The following is a 23,715-nucleotide window of genomic DNA, read 5'->3' on the forward strand; positions in this document are numbered from 1 at the left end:
ATAATATTGTAGCCTTAGCAGTTCAACAGCTACTAAATATGTTTAAGCCAGATTAGAGATCGGCTTAAATGTATACAATTTTAGGGTAAAATGGTCACTGCCTTTTCAGTACACATATATGCACACATCTTCTACACTGCTCCCCCGCTGGAACCTATTCCAGCTGTCATCAGGCGGAAGGCAGGATACACCCTGGACAAATCGCCAGTCCATCGCAGGGCAGGCCTTTTCAGTAAATATATAATCTTTAATAATGCTTCAACACTTATAACTCACATAACATGTGTAATAATGCAGAAATGTGCTAGAAATGTGTATAGCAGTATTGCAATAAAGATAGAACGCAATAGATGTGTTTTAATCATGGTGCGTTAGTTCTGTGTTGCTTTAGGGTATCTCACAGTGAGGTGTAAGATGTTTTGCCTGAAAACATAAATAAAATCTGATTAATTCAGTGTACCATTATTAGTCACATTAAAATTAATAACGGAAAGTGTCCAGTTGATTAATAATTTAATTTTATTTCATATATATTTTGTAAGTTTCAGTACTTATTTTGCTGGTAAAACTGCACTACCATTTGCTCTTGTTCTCTTGTTTCAATAGATCCACGGCGTATCCTTCTGATTTCATTAATGGCCTCAATCCCACTGATTTTTCTAGTCTTCACCAAGTAGCAGGCCAGCATTGTCCCTGTTCTTCCAAAGCCATGCAAACAGTGCACTGCGACGCCCTAATGCAGACAAGAACAAAAGTTCGCAAACATGAATGAAAATGATACGCATTTGACTACGTAAAAACACAAATAAATAGTCAGTTTGTTTACCTCTCCTTTTAAATTGGCATCTTCTATTATAGTTAAGAAGCGGTTGATTTGATCAAACGTTGGAGCACAGAAGTCGTGTATTTTGATGTGATGCAACGTCAACTGTGGACAGGTGTCATGATAAGGAGGCTTTCTCTCAGACAAACTGACTAGGTGTTTGATACCGTTATTCAGCAGGTACTCATAGTGACCAGGCATTCGTGGCATCGCCAGGCCAGCCAATTTCTGAGGTTCAACCCAAGAGAAGTTGTGAGGAGGAGATGATGCCATTGTAATCAGGAATTCGTCACTGACCTGTCAACAAAGATTGATACCGATTAAATGGCGCTGTAGCTTTTTTTTTACCCTAACGTTATAATTAGTACAGCTAGTTACTGGTGTAAATATATCTTGTCATTTGAGCGAACGTAACAAGAACATTTCCCAGTTAGCTCGACTTCGATCGGAATCGCTCTGAAACTATACAAGTTAGCCTTAATGACATTTTTTAAACCTTCAGTTTGTGTTTAGATGACACTAAGCAGTGAACTGAAGTGCCTGCTTGTGTAAGATAGCGTTTGCGAATTGCCTGATTAAATAAAACTCACTCAACAGTTACTAAATTTAAGTTACCTCATTAGGCAGACATTCTTACATGCAGTGGCTTTCATTACCATTTTATTAACAGATTACAAGCTAACTGCCGGATGACAGTTAACGTTAGCTAGGTTAGCTAGTAACATTACTCCAATCTCAGTGAAGCTATTTTGCAAACTAGCTAGCGTTAGTCAGCTAACTTACCCGAATCAGTTTAAGAAGATAAGTTGCGCTGTTAAGCCTGTTGAAATTTAGCTACATGTTTAATGGTACAGACACATAATAGTTGCCCTAAACCGTAAACAGCTGAAGAATACGGCTGAGCAACCGCACAGGGTATTCGTAGCCGGCAAGAACACCCTCTCTAGACCGCTAAATTAGCTAGCGTTAGCATGTGACTTAAAGCCTGCTGAACTAGAAAAGCTACTTCGCTCATGCTGGACAAGCACAGCAAGCAGAAGACCAGGATTAGAGCTGGTTAGATAGTCCATTTCTGCGTCACAGTCTAGCAAACAGTTAACTTAGTTGTTTGACATTTCAGTCATTGCTATAGAACATTTTCAGTGAATAACAAACCAAAAAAACTCTGTTTTCGTTTAAGCTAATGTTTTTGCGAAACGTCGCAGATGTCAGGATGGCCGAGCGGTCTAAGGCGCTGCGTTCAGGTCGCAGTCTCCCCTGGAGGCGTGGGTTCGAATCCCACTTCTGACAGCACTTTTCATTTTCACCTTACTAAACTGGACCCCGGAAAGGGCCGACTTAGGGGTATAGAAGCCATTCCATTTCAAAGTGTGTTATATTAATTACCAACAGATGAGAAATTACTGAAGGCAAACTAATACAGTGTTTACATGATGTAAATATATATAAAAAATATCAGAATATCAATTAGTCATTGTATTGTGAAAAGTCCAGCATTGATCATTTGAAGAGTTGAATGAAGCTGACCTCCTCTGAACTCACTCCACAGCAGCTTGCTGCCCGTAGACCAGTTTGACAGGCCCACAAGCACAGTGGTTAATACAATGAAGAAAAGAAGTACAACATGTTTTACTGTTACAGAGGTCAAACCGGATACACACGGTCAGTTAAGTTTCTATCATAATGACTGTAATAATGACAGCTTAATAGTAATGATGACCCATCTGTCCCACAGCACAGAGACTAATTTATGGCATTGTTACACAGGACAAGGTCTAATTTATGCTATCAATGTTCTCACACACAGTTTATTAAATATAATTGCTTAATTGCTTTTTACTGAGGTTCTTATATAAATCACACATTAGTCATCAGTACATCATATGATGCTTGTACTGACTTTCTTGCATTATATACTTACTATAGCAGAGAAGGTGCTAGATGATGTGATGTCAGAATACCCGATGCTCAAATATGTTCACACTGGGGTCAATGGCAGTGACCTCACATAATGCTGGGCAACACTGATAACAATGAACATCACAATATTTTCCAAATATATCACAGTATCAGATGATATTTGCATTAGATTAAGTTTGCATTAATAAAGTAATGAACTATAATGAACTATAATGAAAAATACTGATCCTAGGAAAATTCTAGCTCCAGAATGGATTCCACAGTAGTTAAATAATCCCTGTTATAATATCCGTTGAAAGTTAACACAGTCTAACGGTTGGCTGCATGATTTGATGAATTTAACTTGGTTCATGTTTCTTGTCCACTTGAGGGCACTAGAGCCCTTATCAAAACAAGCCAGCTGAGCTGAAGGGCTTCCTTCTGAACACTTCTTAAGCTGATCATTGCTGTGTCTGAGACCTACTAAACCCGTAGGCATTAGGCAGCTAAGTTTAAAACATGTCTCCACATGTACAACCACTTTATTACTCCATAAAGGGAAATGACACCCTTGCATAATTAAACTGCATAATTAAAACAATAAGATGTAACCAGTCATTCAGACAGGTTTGAAATGCTCAACTCCACAGAAACGTACACAGTCAGGACTGTTAATAGACGAGGTGATAGAAAACAAACATCTGAAGTGCTCAGCTCTAAATGCTACATCACAGAAAGCTGGTAGATCGAGCGATTGCTGCCACATTTTTTTTGACATAAGATTTTGGCCTGAAAATAATTTTTAAATTCACTCAAATAGGACTAAAAAAACCATACATTTTAATGTTATAGTTTATTATATTAAATGTGTATATGCACTGTAGACATTGCAACCACCTGGTTCCCATTGCCATCACTGTAAAGAAATCTAAGTTTATTTGACCTACAATACACTATTTCACATCAAACTACTGAACGACTTTGTTTACATCTCATTGATTGAATTATGCAGAAATTCACATCTGATAAAAGACATAGTGACAAAAGCTATGAATAAAAAAATGAATGCATGAATGAAATAATGAATGAATGATGGCTACAAAACCAATTTAGAATGTATCTCAATAAAGCAGATGGGAAAACTGCTGTTGCAATTAATCCACATTAATTCAAATGGACTATTAAGTGGGCATCTATGCTGTTTTCAGATAATAACGTTTGTAACTTGCCATGAAACGCCTGCACGAGGCCAGTGCAGCACAGATACTAAGCCTCTTACTGGTAAACATGTCCATGATTGAGGAGACTGTTTGGTTTCATCATCCCTCAAAAGAGTTGGAGAAAAATAACTAGCTCATATCTTTAAATCCTGATTGTGACATTATTATTCTTGAATTTGGCTGACTAACTGTAAATCCATATTTGATGTCAAGTTGATGCCATGCCTCCCATAGACTCAGGCTCAACATACATATTTTCAAATTTACTCCACTGCTTTTGGCCCAGTATTGGATGTTTTGAGCAGGAAAGCATTCCCCACTGCAGTTATACTGTTCAGCATTCTCCAAGATTTCTGCTACTTCGACACACTGACAATAGCTTGTCATGGAGATCTAGGTATGAATCCCATTCTGACAGCACTGTTTTGTTGTCAGATGTGGGAATCTATCCCATGCCTCCAATTTCATTTTTTAAAAAGGACTGTAGGATAGATTATGTTTGATTCCTGTAATTAATGTCTGTTACATCTCAAAGCAGTTCCATTTCAGACTGGAATAAACTGATACCTAGCACATGAGGAATTAAAAGAGCCATATTCTACATTTCTCTTGCATTTTATTTTATTTAATTGTCAGTCACGTATAAACTTTTTGTGGTTTTATGTACAGAAACAGTTCTTATTCATTTTACACTACCATTTCCCAAGCTTTATTTATCTTTTGGGAATAAACAGGCTGTCTTGTTACTGTGCCTTTAAGACTCATAGCTCTATTCTGATTGGCTGCCATGTATTGTGCCTAATTCAAAAAGCAGTCCAGTCTGAAACACTCCTTATAACTTCACTATAAGTGGATGGGGCTAAATAGGTGGATATTTGTAAATGTGTTGGTGTTTGTGACACCACAAATCAACTCACACAACACAGCCAGGCTTGTTTGACATGTCAGAATGTGACATGACAGAACAAACCCTAATGTCTGCCAAGTGAAAGTCACTTTTTAACCATTGCATTTAACATTTTATGGACCACAGCTCTCTGAACATAAGCATTGTGATGGTTAAAACAAAGCATGTGGAATACATTCTATTGTTATTCAGCAACAGGAAACAAACAATTTTGCCAGACATGGCATAAAGAAACATGGTAGCTATATTTCTTGCCATCAAATTATATTTTATTATTGTATATTACATCAGTTAGAGCTCACCTTCACTCCATGTTTAATTACACAGTGTCTCATTTAGGCTATATATTTGATGTTATTTCTCTAGACTAAGTGTTCTGAGGTAAATTCTTTACAACAGAGATTTTATTAAAAGACAGTACCACTCAGTTTGTTTGTGGCCTCCAAAGATTGTGAAATCACTATTTAAGATTCTGGTTCCGCAAGAGGCAGTCCGCTTGTTGCAGTCTATCTCGGTCATTAATGAGTAACGCGTTCATGTCTTTACCACTGCTGCAAGGTAAAGAATGAGGAGTTGTGGGTGGGTGAAGTGGTGTAACAGAAGGGTTGGCAGGTGTCACAGTCTGGTTTTCCTGTTCAGGGAGTCTATGAAGCGGCCAAAACTGTGAGTCTTCTTGTTGACGATGAGTCTTCATGTGGGCATTGCGACTTTTCACCTTAAAAAAAACCCTGTGAGAACGAGATGAAGGGATAGTTTGGTCTGACAATAAATAGGTGCCTTGATGGATAGTTAGATAACACAAGCCACATTACCAAGTGTGATAACTGTGGATACATTTCACTGTGTTTCAACTGCATCTTACTTTCCACATTCAGTGCAGGGGAAAATGAGACTTGAGTCAGTTTCTCCACTGGTGGTACTGTTTGATGGTGAGCTTTTTACAGAACCCGCAACTAACTGTTGAGCTGATCTGGGTCTGTTGTATTCAACCGGCAAATTGTACAGCCCACCCAGACTGCTCTGGTTCCATTCATCTCCGTTATGCATCTGAATTGGAAATAAAACACCATACACATTAGATGTATGCACAAGTTTGGGCACCCTTGGTAAAATTACATGTTTTGTTGATTTTCTAGGTGAAAATAAGTTATGGAACATTTTAAAATATTTTATGTTTTATTTGCTCCCCAATATGCCAAACAAACAAATAAAGAAATCAATAGAAATAGCAAATAAATGTCAAATAATTAGAAATTGTGCACTAATTGTGCATTACAGAAAAAATGCTATATTTAAGTTTGTTCCTTGTAGAGGATGTGTACTTATTTTCACAAAAAAAGTCATTTGACCAGGGGTGTTCAAACTTTTTCATGTGTCTGTAAATTAATTATTTATACTAAGCAATTACATCCACATCAACTCACAGAAATGCATACAGTTTTAATCTAAAATTTAAAGCAAAATTAAAAGAGCTATTTCAGTTTCTGACAGAAAGTAGGGCAAGTGTGTGGAAGCTGAATCATAAAGACATGCAAGGTCTCTATTCGACCTTCTGTGACAGAAGAGGTTTGTTTACAAGACATATGCACTCACAGGCCCACTTCTGGGTACTTCACAAACAATCGCTACATGTGATTTGGCAGAAAGGTCAGGGAACTCTGGGCCCCTGGTCTGTTTCTTGGCCTCTTGGGCTGGTTGTGCTGTATTGTTTTCCTCCAAGTCACCCTGATGTAAGAGAACAATGACATACGGTAATAATAATTAAAGCTACAATCAATGATTTCTAAACAACAGAGCAGTTCATTCCATTGGGATTCCAGCAGCACCATATGAAGATACTTGTGCTGAAACTCAGAAACCGTCCTAGTTGTCTGTACAACCTATAAATTTCCCATTGTAGTTTTCAGTTTTGTCTAATCTTGAGTTTTCTCATATTGGAAGGAAGCAAGAGTGGATTTTCTTCAATCTCAAAAAAGGTATAAGCTTTGAGTACTGTTTAACTGGTGACATTGGTGGTTTTGGTGATCTAACTGGTCTTGCACAGTTGTTAAGAGTCCTATTTTCTCTGCATCAATATAGTAATTTATTTTTGAACTTGACATTTGGAAATTCCTGTTTTTCACATCTTTGACTTTTTGTTTCCTTATGGAGGTGAATTATCGCATATCTAACCTCCTCTAAAATATCTCCAAAAACACTTGTTCCTAACTTGTACTTACTTGTACTTTTGACTGGAAATTAAATAGATGAAAGGCAGTCTTTGACTTTTACATGAAGCTGTTTTGTAGAGACAAAGGGCTAAAACAGACTGCAGATAACATCTCACCCCCTTCTCTTGACCTGGTGTTGTAGGACCTGTGCTGAGTCTTCTGCCCAGTCGAAGCCTCTCCTTCCATGTATAGTAATACTCAACACACTGAGAGACGGACTTTGTCTTCACCTAACATCAAAGTACACCATTTATGCTAAATTTGTATCACACAATACAGTCATTGAATGTGAAAGAAGATAACATCAAAATTACATTACTGATTATGTTTATCTTGGCATAATTACCATTTTTTGAATGAGGTGAAAATCTTTTTTGCAAATTGCTAGGGCTTTGTTCAGTTGCCTCTTTTCTTGCAGAGTCCATTTGTCTGATCCTAGTTGTTGCGTTGGAGCGAGAGGCAAAAAAAAAAGAAAAGAAAAAGTGATGTGGCATTTAAACATTACCTGGCAACAAATATGCATCTTACACTATATGCATAAAACTGTGGTGATACCTTAATCTGTGTTTTATTCAGTCCCCTGTGTCATAGGTGTATAAAATTAAGCACCTAGCCATGCAGTCTGTCTTTACACACATTTGTGAAAGAATGTGTCATTCTAAAGAGCTCACTGAGCTTGTTGCATCAAGTCAGTTTGTGAAATTTCTTCCCTGCTAGATATTCCACTATCAACTGTGAGTAGTATTATTGAAAAGTGAAATTGTTTAGGAACCACGGCAACTCAGTCATGAAGTGTCAGACCACGTAAAGATACAGAGCAGGTTGCTGAGAGCTGAGGCATATAGTGCATAAAGGTGCTCTGCTGACTAAATAACTGCTGGGTTCCAAACCCCCTCTGGCATTAACATCAGCACAAAAGCTGTGCTTTTGGAGCTTCATGGCATGGGTTTCCATGGCCAAAAAGCTAGACGCAAGTCTTATATCACCAACCACCATGCCAAGCATCGGATGGAAAAAGCACACTGCCACTGGACTCTGGAGCAAGGGAAATGCATTCTGTGGAGTGACAAATCACCGATAAACAAGTGTGGGTTTGGTGAATGCCAGGAGAATGTTACCGGCCTGTCTGCATTGTGTCAACTGTAAGATTTGGTGTAGTATATAATACTATAGGGTTGTTTTTCAGGGGTTGGCTTAGGCCACTTAGTTCCTGTGAAGGGACATCTTAATGTTTTATCAGACCAAGACATTTTGGACAATTGTGCACTTCCAACTTTGTGGGAACAGTTTGGGGGAAGCCCTTTTCTGTTCTAGCATGACTGTGTCCCAGTGCACAAAGCAAGGCCTATAAAGGCATGACTGGGTGAGTCTGGTTTGGAAGAACTTGACTGGCCCACACAGAACCCTGACCTCAACCCCATCAAAAACTTTTGGGATGAATTAGAGTGGAGATTCCAAGCCAGGCCCTCTTGTCCAACATCAGTGTCTGACCTCACAAATGCTCTTCTGGATGAATGGGCACAAAAAACCTTGTAGAAAGCCTTCCTAGAAGTTTGGAAGCTGTTATAGTTGCAAAGGGGGGCCAACTCCATATTAGTGCCTATGGATTTAGAATGGGATGTCATAACAGCTCCTGTGGAGGTAATGTGTAGGTGTCCCAATACTTTTGTGCATATAATGTACGTATCCTAAGAAATTAGCTGTGCCCATTGAATGTTTTGATAGAATGATGATGAAATCAACCACAGAAGAGGTCTACATTACAAAGCAGTAAAGACTGTCGCGCACCGGCATAATGGTAGTCTCTTTTGGGGCTGGATATGTGTTTCAAAGGCTCCAGTGAGAGTAGTTTCTCAAGGGTTATCTAGAAAAAAGAAGACCATATGCAAAATAGCAGAGATTAATAAAGCTTGTGTTTTATCAATATGTCATTTGTAAAAAGAAAGCTACATTTCTTGAAGCAATGCTCACCATAACATCTCCTCTGCACTCAAAAAGACAATGAAGGGCATATTCTGTGTTTGTTCCTCCTCCTGGGAGCACACTGGAGCATGCCATTTTCAAGAGATCATCCACTTGGATCACATAGAAAGTCAGATGGTCATCAAAACAGTTATAGTTATCAGTTTACTTTCAGCCATAACAAAAAGGTTACATAAGACCCAGGTGGAAAACTAAAATCATAAAGCTGCACGAAACCCATCAAAAGGCCAGGGTGGTGGGCTCAAAATTTTATTACGCACATTTCTAACCTAATGATAGCTCTACCATTTACACTGAAGTCCTTGTGGTTACTAAATAATAAGCCTTAGTTTGTGATAAGTTTTTTTTTTTTATTTATGGGGTTAACAGACTCATTATAATATCTGAACTGATATTACCTCTTTGCTGGTTGCCAGGGGTATCCAGATAGCATGGTGTCCATAGCAGAGTAGCCTTGTGGATGTCTTCTGCTGCTTTATAGTGACTCTGAATATTTGGGATCTCTGCCTGAAAATCTGTACCAATATTTATTCGGCTGCAACACAGATTATAAATATGATTTAACGTATTAAAGTAGTGATTAGCCAAACCAGCTGTTGGATAATGACTACAATGAAAACTGGGCTACCGCAAGTAACATTTATCATTATTTGCTTTCAAGATATACTGTAATTCAGAGCAATTTGTAATTTAAACATGTTACATAGGTAGATGAATGTAGTATTAGGAGTCTTGCCCAAGGACCTTTATTGGTATAGTGTAGTGTGCTTGCCCAGGCATGGAGTCAAGCTCCGTTATTATTATTATTATTTATTTATTTATTTATTTTTCTTACGGTTTCATGCTGCTGGATTTATCCTCTGGACCTAATCTCACAGTACAGTCATCCACGTCATCTGTAAATTAAAGATACATTTGACATATGCAAATGAATTGAACCTAAAATTAAAAATGAGTGCTTCTCATTTGATTATGCCCCCTTTACAGGCTGTGATTGCACATATCTAGGTGGAAACTTACTGTCTTTGCATAGACGCACTCGCTGGACACTCTGTGTTCCAGTGCAGTGGTGCCCTGCATTGAAACTGCTGAAAAGACCCGAGCCAGGACGCACAGGGCTGAGCATTGGTGGGGGAGTGTAGGGAATGTCATCTCCACAGCTGCTTGGGGAACGTAGTTGGCTCTGGAAAAGCACTGGCCCTCTAGATCCGAGGCCAGCCTTACATGGGGAAATCACAAGCGGCACCAGGCAGTGACGGTACCTCTTTTTCTCCCGCTTTTCTACACAGTCTCCTACTCCTATAGCACTCTGCACCTAGAGGGTATTCACAGAATTTTATGTAGTGAGCAATGTACCTTTAAGTAAGTAGAGATTTGAAAGGGTATTGAATGGTTTGATATGGAAATTAAACTCACACGTGATGACTGGTCCTTATGTGCAGGAACAGGTAGCTGTGGACAAGCCCCAACTGTATCACTGAGATCACTTGGTCTTGGGTGATAATGAAGGGAATTTGGGAGCTTGGAGGAAATTTGGTAATCCTTTACAGGAACAGATACGGGTAGCACCATGGGGTCAATTTGAGTTACTTCTCTGGACAGCTGAATTTGGCCTTCACTCTATAAAAAGCCCAAGGTAAAAGAACAACTGATGATATGATATATGATTCAATGTTACAAATTCATATTAACAGAAGTGCAAACTCTTAAAAGTTTTTTTTAGGTAGAATAGTGTTGAGGTTATTTGCATTAAAGGGCCCATGCCCTACATTTCTCTTGTATTTTATTGTTTCCATGATTAAATGTACATTTAAGACAATTATGTATTTTTATGTACCAAAATCAGTCATAGTTCATTTTTACATGGCCATTTTTAATCTCTTTCTATCCTTATAGACCACTGCATAGCATAACCACCTCATGCTATCTACTATGACTTTCTGTGTTGTCAGTATGGCTTTAATCTAACATAGCAATGGCAAAATACTGACTCAGAGTAACTGAACAATGCAGCATGTGCAGTGTGCTGTGGCCATATTAACCATATTAAATAGGCTATTTCGGTTACTGTCCCTTCAAGTCCTATAAGCTGCCATGTGTGCCTCATTCAGAAAGCAATCAAAGCAGAAATTACTTCAATGTAAATGGGCAGGGGAATACTGTTGTAGACTCAATAGGCAGGTACATGTAATTGTGACATCACAAAAACAATTTGTTAACAATATGTAAACAATGTTTTTTATATATTTTTTGTATGAACTGGGATATGAAAGTTTAATAGTAGTTACATAACACATCACACTAGTTTTTTAATAAATGATATGGGCCCTTTAAATTAGTAGGATCAAGTTTGCCCCTGAAGGGCCAGAAAGGACAGTGTCTGCTTAGTGTTAGAGACATGAAATATATATTTATAATATTAAATTATAATATTAAAATATTTAAAATATTTATGGGTTAAGCATACACACACACACACACACACACACACACACACATATATATATATATATATATATATATATATATATATATATATATATATATACACACACTGCTCAACAAAATAAAGGGAACACTTAAACAACACAATAAAATTCCAATTAAATCAAACTTCTGTGAAATCAAACACTGAAGCAACACTGATTGACAATCAATTTCACATGCTGTTGTGCAAATGGAACAGACAACAGGTGGAAATTATTGGCAATTAGCAAGACACAGTCAATAAAGGAGTGGTTCTGCAGGTGGAGACCACAGACGACTTCTCAGTACCTATGATGTTTTGGTCACTTTTGAATGTTGGTGGTGCTTTCACACTCGTGGTAGCATGAGACGGACTCTACAACCCACACAAGTGGCTCAGGTAGTGCAGGATGGCACATCAATGCGAGCTGTGGCAAGAAGGTTTGCTGTGTCTGTCAGCGTAGTGTCCAGAGCCTGGAGGCGCTACCAGGAGACAGTGCTCTTCACAGATGAAAGCAGGTTCACACTGAGCACATGTGACAGACGTGACAGAGTCTGGAGACGCCGTGGAGAGCGATCTGCTGCCTGCAACATCCTTCAGCATGACCGGTTTGGCAGTGGGTCAGTAATGGTGTGGGGTGGCATTTCTTTTTTCTGTGCTCGCCAGAGGTAGCCTGACTGCCATTAGGTACCGAGATGAGATCCTCAGGCCCCTTGTGAGACCATATGCTGGTGCGGTTGGCCCTGGGTTCCTCCTAATGCAGGACAATGCTAGACCTCATGTGGCTGGAGTGTGTCAGCAGTTCCTGCAAGATGAAGGCATTGAAGCTATGGAATGGCCTGCCCGTTCCCCAGACTTGAATCCGATTGAGCACATCTGGGACATCATGTCTCGCTCCATCCACCATGTGGATGCACCACAGACTGTCCAGGAGTTGGCAGATGCTTTAGTCCAGGTCAACACCCAGGTGTTGTAGGGAGGTCATACAGGCACGTGGAGGCCACACACAATACTGAGACTCATTTTGACTTGTTTTAAGGACATTACATCAAAGTTGGATCAGCCTGTAGTGTGTTTTTCCACTTTAATTGTGTGTGTGACTCCAAATCCAGGCCTCCATTGGTTAATAAATTTGATTTCCATTGATGATTTTTGTGTGATTTTGTTGTCAGCATATTCAACTTTGTACAGAACAAAGTATTCAATGAGATTATTTAATTCATTCAGATCTAGGATGTGTTATTTGAGTGTTCCCTTTATTTTTTTGAGCAGTGTGTATATCTTGCTGTTGTCGGGAGGAGAAGGAAAAAACCTATTCTACTTTTAATGTAAGTCAATGGAACCAGATTTTTTTTCTAAGTTATTTTTGGTCATTTCTTTTGGTCCATTCGTCATGAATTTTACACACAATGTGAAGGACAACAGGTATTGACTGAATTAACTGAAAAAATGGCAAAAATGGAGATACAAGGTTTTCTTCAGACAACATCGATATATATATATATATATGCTTAATCATAAGGGAATTTCCACCTGCACCACACCACCAAAGTACCAATATACCACAATACCATAACGTCATCCAGAACTTTTCACTCTGCTTCAAAACATTTTGTCACTATTTTAAAGGTCTTCGTTTGAACACACACTTCAAGCTTCATTTCAACAAACTTTGGTGATCTTACAGTTTTGAATGCTGATGGATGTGTCCTGAATCCCCCATGAGATCGCATGTGGCCATTAAGGGCTGGTAAACTTTTAAACTCCCTGTGGCAGACAATGCATTTCAGCTTGGTATTGGACCCTTGACCCCTCACTGCCTCTGTTTCCTTCCTACCAAACACAATCAAAAACAACACAACACGCATTTTAAATGAAAGATTATTAAGAGGAATCCATTAGAAAAAAAAGATCAACCAAAAAGAGATATTACAGTTAATCTTAATACGTAAAGTAAATATCTAACCTGCAAACAGGTAAAATCTGATTGTCTTGAGTATCAGATTCGTGCATCTTCAAGAGAAAGAGAGACTTTGTTTAAAAAGTGTGTAAAGCTCTATAAAGACTATGTTAATGACTATACTGAAAATGTTTTGATGCAATACCTGAGCCCACTGCTGTCTGTAGGAACTGAGGTGATGAAGCACTCCTCCCCTCAGAGCTGTCGACTGAGCAGCTTGATTGACTCCAGAACCTACCGTTTGATAATGGGAGCTGCAGAGATCTTTCCTTTTATGAGGGTGGTTTGAATCCGTACAGACATCCTCTTTTATATTAGGAACTCCTGGCACAGTGTCAACTGATGCCAAGTTATTATCCCCAAAAGAGGTACTTTGCTTAAAAGAGAATATGTGTGCTTGCTCATGAGGCTGCTGGTGCTGATAGAGATCACTCTGGTAGGAGAATGGATGAAAATGCTGTGGTTCCTTGAAATGGGGTGAGTGTAGAGGCAACCCTTGACCAGCCTGCAAAGCTGGTTGTTCGGGTGATTTATAATCCTCAGCGTAGCTGTAGGATGGTGATCCAACAGACTCAGGGCCTTCTAGTGGACTTTGTTGAATGAACATCGCCCTCTGGGGTTGCTTTTGCAGGGCCAGTGAATAAGGACTGAGCTGGTTTTGAATCCCTGGCTGCTGGAGATACTGGCTCTGTGCCTTATGGAGGGGTAAGTTGTATAGCTGCTCTGAGTGGTTTTCTCTCAGCTGTTGTTTGTGCTGTTGATATCCATAATGATATTGTTGGTGGTTTTGGTACAGATTGTGAGTCATATGTCGGCCGTCCATTGGACGATATGTTGGCTGATTATGGTGCTGCTGTGGCTGGCTCTGCATGGTCACTGGACTAAAGGGGTCTCGATCTGACCCATCCGAAGGCACTCCACTCTGAGGTGACAACAATATCTCTGGCACTTGGCTATCCTCTGAATTTCTATCCCCCACACTGTTACCAAAAGCAGTGCTTGGATTTTTCATCGGAAAGGCCTTGGAAAAGGAATCCAGCCTTTGCAGAGCACTGGCATTGAATTTGCAAGATAATGCAGCATTGCTATGAGGAACAACACTGAATGGGTAGACAACGCGAGAGCCCATTGTCTCTGTCATCTCATCCATAGATGAAGATCCCCACTGAGTAGATGTGGACTTCTCAAGTGGATAATCCCAGGATTCTCCACCATGAGGTATGTCAAGCAGAGGAGAAAGCTCATTTTGTGGAGTAGCAGGCGATGATAGATGCTTTTGGTTAATATGTGGAGACGCTGGACAAGGCTGTACTGAGCTTGTAGTGGATATGCCATAAGCAGATGTCATGACAGTCATACTGTTCTGAAGCGAGTAGGCTCCATGACTGTCATTAGTTAAATAATTAAGCTCATAGAGGTTCTCTGTCATATTGGAAAGAATTTAAATAATCAATACCTCTGCTTTTTCTTATTATAATACAGCCCAGGAGTACTAATTTAAGGAGTTTAATGCAAGTGAACTGCAGAACTAAGTGGGCTTACAAGGTGGTTGCATGTAAACATTTTTTCTCCATTGGTTTTACAGCCATATTCTGTGTAACTGCAGAATTTTGCTTTTGTACTTCAGATGACTTGCTGCATCACGAATGAGTTATTCCTGTGGAAAGTAATAGAACAACAGAAGCTCAGATTGAATGTAAGATTCCAGTTTGCATCAGTAAGGAAAATCATGTATCATCATTCATATTTTGCAAAACAGTGAAATATTATGAGGAAAAGAGCAGCACACTTTACATGAATGAACTACAGAGCCACACCACAGCCCCCTAAAGCAACATGCTTTTAGTTCTGAACCAATATTTTTCAAACCACTTGGGTTAATGGGGTTAGATATAAATTAATCCACTCGCAAAAACATCAAAGGAAAAAAAAAAAAAACAGCGGTCCATAAAACTGGAGTAATAATATTAAGCTATTAAATAGCTTTATTAAATGATGCAGTGAAAATGGGACTCTTAACAACAGAGCAAGACCGTATAGACCACCAAACTGCCACCATCAGATAAACGGTAATTAAAGATCTTTGAAAGAGAGGTGAAAATCAAGGTCCACTCTTGTTTCAATCCATAGATGTTTCTGTCCATCCTTCCACTTTTAGAAGACTCTACACTATCCACATGAAAAGGTGTGTAGCTGCCGAGAAGCCATTACAGAGAAAAGGAAACCGACAAAAAGCATAACATTTGCAAATCAAACAAAAACGTTGCTGGTGTTCTCAGAACAATGGACTGACCACACCCAGAGTCCAGACCTCAACATCACTGAATGTGTGTTGGGATCACTTGGATAGTAAGAAGCAGAGTATACAACCAACTTCTAAGGAAGTTAGAGGTGTGGAAAAATACCCCTGCAGATCTTTGAAAAACTGAAAAGTGTGGACACACTAAATATTTTGAAATGAATTTGATATATTTAGTTTGTAAGGTTTCTGTGTAATTTTCTGTAAAAAATATATTTTCTGCATTTCTTCTGATATGGAAAAATGAATACTTAAACTCGCATTTAATGTCAGATTTGATGGAAAGTTAAATGAATGAAGGGTGGTCTATGACCACTGCACAGTATTATAGGTTAGTCAGAGCACAAAAATTGGGTGTTGCCAGTTGTTGGTTGTTGTTTGATTTTCAGGCCTAGTCTGAGCATGTCTTTTTGTTGCCATTAACTGCCGCCAAAGTCCCCAAAAGACATCATTGACTGATCCCAGTACAAAGTGTACAAACCAGCTTGTAATTAAGAATCTGCTAAAATGAAATTAAACTACTCAAAGTTTCACGTTGGCTGTACATGGCTAATGGCCAAAACCAAGACTCACCATGGTAGAGGTCTATATTGTTAAATGAGGTGTGGTCTTGTAGCACTGTTATGGGGTGGATGGTACTGTAGATCTCTGTTGTTGTCAAAGTTCTTGCAAGACCACCAATTGCACAAAGTCTTCCTTTGGATTCAACAATTTGACTGAAAAATAAGCATTAATTTATGTTCAAAACAAAAATGTCATATTCCTTTCAGTCCTCAATCTGATCAAACAAGAAGCAATATACCTGAAACAGAGTTTAATCCATTTTGTGTATGTGCAAAAATAAATTTAGATCCTTTAAACTAGTGCTGTGTGCTGGTCTCTACAGCACATTCAGTAAAGTCACACCATGACTCAGTCTGAGACTTCCTCTCTCACCCACATTCTAGAATATGTATGTAATTCAGCTATGCACCATCTTATCATTTCCTGTCACATGAGCTGTTTTCATAGTGGCCTGGCAATTTGATTTTTATCTACTCTTCTTCAAGAAATGTAGATAAAATGCATGCACATAAATGTATGTGCACTCATGGTACATACATACGATGAATGTAACACCAATACCTTTTTGAAAGCCTGGCTATTTCTAGCTAGTGGTCCAGTATGAATTGACATTTTTCGCAACACCTGCCATTTTAAGCCACTAGCTCACAGACTTCTACAATAGAGCTACAGTAGTCAGCAAACATTCCAAGAAATTTTAGCATATTGTTATAACATTCTAACAATCCTAACAATCTCAAATTTAAGCCAAAGTTATGCAAAATGGATTCTGACACAAGGTGAATAGTTGGGTTATTGAGCTACGCTGTGAATCAGATCTAGCATGTGAGTGTCAGAAAGCTCAAGTGGCCTTTGTGGTTTTGAGAGTTTCCATCCTCGGCTCACTCTGGTGAGTGACTAAGTTAGTGTCATAGCCTTTAGCCAGCCAGTGTAACAACTACAAGACCTTTCCGTTTTTTTCCATTGTAAATCATGCATGTAAATAAAATAAAATAAAAAGCGTGTTGGGGCCTTCTTTGCAAAATCCATAATTTAAACTGATATGTATATGACTGAATGTAAAATTTAAAATCAGTCACAAAGAAAAGCCAGAAAAGTATGTTTAAAAGGTAGTGCCCAGACTGGAAGGAAGCGTATTTATAATTTTCTTGGAAATATGTTCCATGTTTTTGATGCACCCCTCCCCCAATGTATTTTCTAAGCAGCATATTCACTTCCTTAATCCAAAGTCACCAAGTCATGTGACTCCCTGCAAAGTTACTTGCAGCCCATTATGTCCTAAAGCAGCTTGCATGGAACATGTTAGCATACTGAGGACCTTCCAGCATCCTATCACAGGATCACAGCATTACATGTATGAGGAACAATATCGTATGCTGTCATTGTTGTGTCATTTAGTTGCAAATTTAGCTGACATCTATATATACAGATGAGTGACAAATTAAAGGAAAAACCTAAATAAACGTGGAGAAACATACAGCAGATGCTGGGGGTGGAAAACTGGGACAGTTCCAAGGCCCTGAAGTAAGACTCACAGAGGACCCACAGAAATTGAACCTTTTTCTGCATATGACTTTAAAGATTTATAATTTGAACACTTCATTCCTTAAATAATCAATGAAGACTAGATTTATATACAGCAGCAACATATTTCTATTTTGTTAGCCCTCAGTGACCCCCCAACCACCGTGTAAATGGTCAGTGGTTTAATTCATTCACAGTCTGTAAGAGGAAGTTTCATTTGTAATTCAAAAGAAAAAGGTGCCAAAAAAAGAAAAACACGAAATACTTTAAAAAATACAAGAAAAAAACAACAACAGCAAAAATGGAAAAAAAAAATTTTGGACATAAAGATGGATTATTGACATATACTGGAGCTGTTAATAGAAATGAAGCTGATGTTGCAGTAACTGTAGTCATTAAACAGGAATTATTCGACAGAGGCACATTCTTTGTCCTACTGAAAAATCAGTGTTTTGGAGTTGTTTTTCTTTTTTTTTTCTCTCACAAATCAATAGTGCAAGATACCTTATGTGTTAAGTTGCTGTGGTCTCTTGACAGGGTTGTAAATTTGTGTTCAGAATACATAAATTAAGTATCTGTATTCAGTTCAAGGTACATTTTAATACTTTTAGGAACGTACTTGCCCATTAGAAGTATGAGAAATATTAGAAGTACTTATCAACTAAATAAAAAGAACATACAATATTCAAAAGAAACACAAGCAAAGCATGTTTAACTATTAATTATAGCATGTAGCAAATAAACAGTGAAGTTCCTCCTAGAGCATGAGTAGACTGATAAATCAATGTGATGAGTCAGTTATTAGTCTCTTACTGAGCTCTGCTAAAGCCTGAGTAGACTGATAAACTGAGCTATTTTGAGAGATGATCAAACTAATAATCTCCTCAGTGATGAACATGCTTGTGAGTGATAAATTTAGCATCAGTGTCGTACTGTACTGCTTGAGGAATTGTGGGAGCAGCAGTGCAATGAAGCAGATGGTGAACTTTTGGAACTTCCATTTTTTATGAAACATATTAACAAAATAATTACATAACTGTGAGGAAAAGTGTGAATCAAGGAAGAAAAATCCTATTTGCCTTTCCAAGACATATTCCATAAGTATTCTAAATAGGTTACTTTTTATGTATTGGAACAGAATATGTTACTGAATAAATTTAAGATGTATTACTATTTAAAAGTATGTTGCCCAACTCTGTCTCTTGACCACTGAAATATGAAAGTTCACCTCAGAAATTAAATAAAGTAAACTTCTAAAACTTTTGCCCTGTAAAGTATGAATTTAAACAAGAATATCTATAGCACTATTCTACAAATGCATTTCATGATGGTTGTACATCTGGATAAATAGTTGTGAATATTTTAATAGGCTTTGAATATTATGTCCTTACTATAAAGGTTTAAAGCAGTAATACAATTTGCTTTTACAACCAGGCAATGTTCCTGGGAAGCAAGTGAAAAAATTTTGGACGGCTGCACAAAGTTCTGCTGCGGGAAATGAGGTGATGCAAGGGGCCCATCTATAAAGTTTTCAGGGGGCCCAAATCCTAGCGGCAACCCTTGGTGTGCTGCATGATACATTTAAGCAGTTAACGTCTTACCTCAATTTTAGATTGAGATGACAAGAAGGAAAGATCTAAGTGACTTTGAAAGAGGGTTTATTTTTGGGGCATAGATGAGAGGGAGCTCAATTGGCTAATATTTCAATAGGAATAGTGAATAAAGTGACATTTGCATTTAGATCTATGAGAAAGACTTCAGTGAACAGGACTGGAAATCGTGGTAGAAAGTGTGGTGACGTGATGCTCTTGCATTAGAACAATGTGTAAGGAAAACAGAAGAGTAACTGTTCCTCAGGCGACTGAGAATATCAATCCTTGATGTAATCAGACTGTGTCAGCTAGAACAGTCTGTCCTCAACTACATACTACATGCATGCGTTTATCCCGTGTTAAAACATTTCTATCATAATGTAAGTGGTCTCTCCCTGGATGACAATACCCCATTCATAACACATGATAGGGTCACTGAATGTTTTTTTCAGTATGGTCATTGCAGATACTAGTGCTCAACCCAACTCAGCCCAGTTGAATACTTATGGCATGTTTTGAACTGATGTGTTAGGTAACATTATCCACCTCCATTTTCACAACAACAACTGAGGGAATATTTGAACGGTGTTCCATCTGTTTGATACAGCTCCAGAGACTTAGAATCTATGCTAAAGCTTGAAGCTCTTCAGGTAGCTCGTAGTGACCCAGCACCATAGATAGTTTATGCTGTTTTTTCCTTACATTTGATCCAACATATATGTTGAATATTGATATAATATACTTATTATTTATATAACACATTATAATAATAATGATACTAGGAAATTAAATAAAGTATTTAAATAAGATGTTTGATGTAATTTATATCTGGTCATCTGATTTGCTTTCAAGTGTGATGCTAAAGTTTCCTTTTCAAAATTCAAAATTAAATCCCCTTATTTGCAGCATAGCACTCTTAATCTGTCCTTGTTTCTACAAAGACACACGAATATAGCAGGGTGGACGGCACAGTTTTCAGTTTTTTGATACATTAGGAAATAGCAGCACATGAAAGCTGAACATATTTGCTAAAAAAAGACACTTCCTATGGTACAAAATATAATAAGTAACTTTATGACTAAATTCATGTTGTGTATTTGTTGGTCTGCATGTGAAAAAGTTTTACTTTCAAAGAATGAAGCAAACAGAAACAGAAATGATCAGAAGTTTCCATTTCAACCAAACCTCAGTGGCAACCAAATAACATTTTTGAATTGATAACTATATATATATATATATATATATATATATATATATATATATATATATATATATATATATATATATATATGAAATATAAGAAATGTTTTGATTCTTTTTAATGTTGGCATGTATTCAAAAGTAATAAGAACAATAATAAGTAAAATTATGCTTGGCTGCTTACCAAATTCAAATTTGTTGTCTTGCTTTATCAATTTAAGCATCACAATTTCAATAAACAATTTTTGTTTCTCAACTAATTTGTCTCTAGTTAGTTGATATAAGCACCCACATCCTAATAAATAAATCTAAATATTTTAGTAAGTAGTGAAAAAAATGATGATATATAACCTGCAAGGAAAAACCAGCATAGACCTGCATTAGCTGCAAGCTAATATGCTGGTCATCAGCAGTAAAAGTCAATATGGTGGTCTCCACCTAAACCAGCATATGTTGTGTTCTGAATGCTTGTTTGCCATCCTGGGTGACCAGGTAAACCAGCACCAGACCAGCACTAGACCAGCTTAAACCAGCATGTGTTGTTTTTTATTGCAAAAGGGTAGTAGCATACAATGTAAAATAAAATATGTTTGTGAAAGTAGTCCTAAATTTGAGAAAGCTGACATGTGCCAATCAACCCCAAAATCAATGTGCCAATAAAACTAAACTATATCCTGTCACAGCTCCATAATTGCTTCATATTAGCTACTTAGCATTACTTACATTTACTCCGGGATTCTTTTTTGTTTCAACACAGAAAAATTAAAAGTTAGCCTCAAAGAATGTGTTAAAATAGAAAACAATATGATACATAATGAATTACAATGGGTAATACAGGTAAATGCGTTGTTAACACATCACTTTCTTGAGAGTAAATGCTATGACTAAATACGAAATAGGCTTACTGTATTGAGTAGGAACAGATGACTGGCAGCAAGTCAGTGGCTGGTTAGGTTTTCAGTGTGTGCATATATGCAACTAGATCATCATCAGTCATAAACTGCACTAACGTCAGCTCTTGAGCATAAATGATAAATGACAGGTCTTACCTCTTCTTTCCTTGAACAAGCGCAGTCGACTTTTTAAACGAGGTCAGTAGATGTACTGCAATAATACCAAAACAAGGCACAGATAAACACAACCAGCACGCACACATCATCTTAGAAAAGCGATGTCTGAAAATTGGTGTTGAGACGTTGGCCAAACAGGGAAGTCAACATACTTACTGCTGAGTAAGGAATTCTGCATATCTCCTCTTATAGTAACTGCTATTTCTGATGGCCTTTAGGGGTTCAAGGAAGTTCAGGAAATGCAGTCTTTTTCTTTCTATGCTGTGAGGCTTCCTGAGCATAACCACAAACTATTTTCTCAACCTGTCAAATGTGCTACAAGTGCTTCTCAAACTCCGCCTGTAAACCTGAATTATGAGAGTTGTGGACAAAGTTGCGTTACTGTACTTTTTTCAGCTGTGTAAAGATTAGCTGAATGGTATCTTCGTATTATATACAGACAAGACAATCCAAATGATAAAATTAGCTTCTTCACACTTTAACCTTAAATTGTGAAATAAACAGGTATGTAACACATGACATGAAAAATTAAAACCCATGTTTCTATCATAAATTCATGCTGGGATAGCAGAGGGAATAAGGCCAACATCGGCCTTAATCTCTAGTGAGAAACAACTTTTTATCTGACATTATTTGTGATGTTAGAATGTAGACTTGTGCTACTCTCACTTCACCAGCGCGACAGGGAAATTTTCATCTATTTTGTCACTACCCACTCAGATGCTCTTTTAGTTCTATTTCCTATTGTCTGAGAAAACGTTTCATACTTCTCAGATATGAGAACTGCATGTTAATTACTCAAATAAGCAGTGCTGCTGAAGCATCACACATCCTGCTAATTTTTTATCTGATCAAGGCAAAGGCACCTGCCAGATGAAATGAAAACTGCCACAATAAGTAAAGTCCCTTTGTGCTGTGTTTAATAGTGGGGTATTATTTGCATTTAGACCACAATGAATGAAAGTACTTCATTGTTACAGAGGGAAAAGTCTGTACTTACATGTAGTCCTATTAAGAGTGCGAAAGTTTGGGGAAGTTGTATGGTCCTAGCAGCGCTTCGCTCTCACAGCACTTCCTGTGGCCCGTCACTAGACTTCAACACTTTAAGCTGCTCTAATAAACAAACATAAACAGAAGTGGGTGATACGTGCTAAATATTTGTTATTACTGTGCAGTTGAGGACATGGAAACCGTACTGATATTTGGAAATACTAAGAGAGAGGTTTGTCTCAGATGACAGACAGCAGTTTTAGAATACGTTCCAAGACTTAGACCGTTTTTTGTTTCCAAATATCAACACAACTCTTAGCATTTTATGTGCAAAGTTTTATCACTGGAGCATCAGAGTGGCCTCTACTCAGATTGAAAAACTGCACAAACATTCCAAATGTTACCTCCTACCCTTCTCTGTTTGGGGGTTTTGTGTGTGTTTGTGGAGTTTTGTCAAGTTTTACGAGTATTATGGTTAATTAGCACCAGTCACTATAGTCCTCATCAATATTCGCAACATCAAGAAGCATGTAGCTTATCATCAATCCACATGGTGGCACTGTAACAAAAGGCAAAGAGGCAAAAAGGAAATGAAGCCTGAGGCTGCCTGTAAAGTTCTTTTTGTCCAAGCTCAGTTATGACAAAATGTTGGGTACTTTATGCATAATTGAATCATTCATTTAACAAGTACACTGATGATCTTCCATCCAATGGTTCTGTTTTTCATAAAGAGCACAAAAACGATTATCATTAGCTATTGTCTCTTGGGTTTAGAGCTGATGAGCTTGTATGTTGTTAGGAAATGCATCATTACATTAATAACCTTCTGCCACTTTACTTTCTACTAGCTTTCTACAGCCAACCATCAGGTATGTTATAATTTTACCCATTCCTAATGCAAAGCATCATTGGGTTTGTTAAAAGTACCATTTAAAAATATTATTATTATTATTATTAATATTATCATTATTGTAATTAGTAGTAGAATTAGTAGCTTTAATAGTAGT

The 23,715-nt window shown here is 37.8% G+C and overlaps 2 protein-coding genes and 1 non-coding gene across 6 annotated transcripts; 1 reads left to right on the top strand and 2 right to left on the bottom strand.

The window, feature by feature from the left end:
* dusp23b (dual specificity phosphatase 23b) lies at positions 1-2,055 on the bottom strand. Of its 2 annotated transcripts, XM_017699975.2 has the most exons (4): positions 1,607-2,055; positions 827-1,120; positions 578-733; positions 1-423 (listed from the first exon to the last, which is right to left on the bottom strand). In XM_017699975.2, exons 2-4 carry the CDS (start codon positions 1,094-1,096, stop codon positions 388-390), a joined length of 462 nt encoding a protein of 153 aa, XP_017555464.1. In that variant the 5' UTR covers positions 1,097-1,120; positions 1,607-2,055; the 3' UTR covers positions 1-387. The 2 variants fall into 2 exon arrangements, with proteins under 2 accessions (XP_017555464.1, XP_037397635.1); XM_037541738.1 differs by lacking the exon at positions 1-423 and having other exon boundaries at positions 502-733; positions 1,607-2,045.
* On the top strand, positions 2,031-2,113 carry trnal-cag. Its single transcript has one exon. It is a non-coding gene; the product is annotated as a tRNA-Leu (tRNA).
* A 2,983-nt stretch (positions 2,114-5,096) lies between these two features.
* LOC108428729 (transcriptional-regulating factor 1) lies at positions 5,097-22,787 on the bottom strand. 3 transcript variants are annotated; one of them, XM_017699978.2, is made up of 17 exons: positions 22,719-22,787; positions 21,698-21,752; positions 16,342-16,484; positions 13,615-15,126; positions 13,476-13,522; positions 13,195-13,342; positions 10,459-10,662; positions 10,063-10,357; positions 9,878-9,938; positions 9,441-9,577; positions 9,031-9,134; positions 8,848-8,923; positions 7,406-7,494; positions 7,176-7,289; positions 6,443-6,574; positions 5,712-5,896; positions 5,097-5,577 (listed from the first exon to the last, which is right to left on the bottom strand). In XM_017699978.2, exons 4-17 carry the CDS (start codon positions 14,896-14,898, stop codon positions 5,310-5,312), a joined length of 3,144 nt encoding a protein of 1,047 aa, XP_017555467.1. In that variant the 5' UTR covers positions 14,899-15,126; positions 16,342-16,484; positions 21,698-21,752; positions 22,719-22,787; the 3' UTR covers positions 5,097-5,309. The 3 variants fall into 3 exon arrangements, with proteins under 3 accessions (XP_017555467.1, XP_017555465.1, XP_017555468.1); XM_017699976.2 differs by lacking the exon at positions 22,719-22,787 and adding an exon at positions 21,875-22,030; XM_017699979.2 differs by lacking the exons at positions 16,342-16,484; positions 22,719-22,787 and adding an exon at positions 21,875-22,030.
* Between the last annotated feature and the right edge of the window lie 928 nt (positions 22,788-23,715).

This window comes from Pygocentrus nattereri, chromosome 10 (assembly GCF_015220715.1).
Source record: "Pygocentrus nattereri isolate fPygNat1 chromosome 10, fPygNat1.pri, whole genome shotgun sequence".
Classification (NCBI taxonomy): Eukaryota; Metazoa; Chordata; class Actinopteri; order Characiformes; family Serrasalmidae; genus Pygocentrus; species Pygocentrus nattereri.

What these genes read in the sequence shown, in the direction of transcription:
- dusp23b (XM_017699975.2), bottom strand. Translation starts at nt 1,096, where the DNA reads ATGGCATCATCTCCTCCTCACAACTTCTCTTGGGTTGAACCTCAGAAA. An exon ending in ATGCCAATTTAAAAGGAGAG is followed by an intron (nt 734 to 826) that starts GTAAACAAACTG and finishes TGTCTGCATTAG; the next exon opens with GGCGTCGCAGTGCACTGTTT. An exon ending in CAAGAGAACAAGAGCAAATG is followed by an intron (nt 424 to 577) that starts GTAGTGCAGTTT and finishes TTATGTTTTCAG; the next exon opens with GCAAAACATCTTACACCTCA.
- LOC108428729 (XM_017699978.2), bottom strand. Translation starts at nt 14,898, where the DNA reads ATGACAGAGAACCTCTATGAGCTTAATTATTTAACTAATGACAGTCAT. An exon ending in AGTGCGTCTATGCAAAGACA is followed by an intron (nt 9,939 to 10,062) that starts GTAAGTTTCCAC and finishes TTTAATTTACAG; the next exon opens with ATGACGTGGATGACTGTACT. An exon ending in CCCTGGCAACCAGCAAAGAG is followed by an intron (nt 9,135 to 9,440) that starts GTAATATCAGTT and finishes ATGTGATCCAAG; the next exon opens with TGGATGATCTCTTGAAAATG.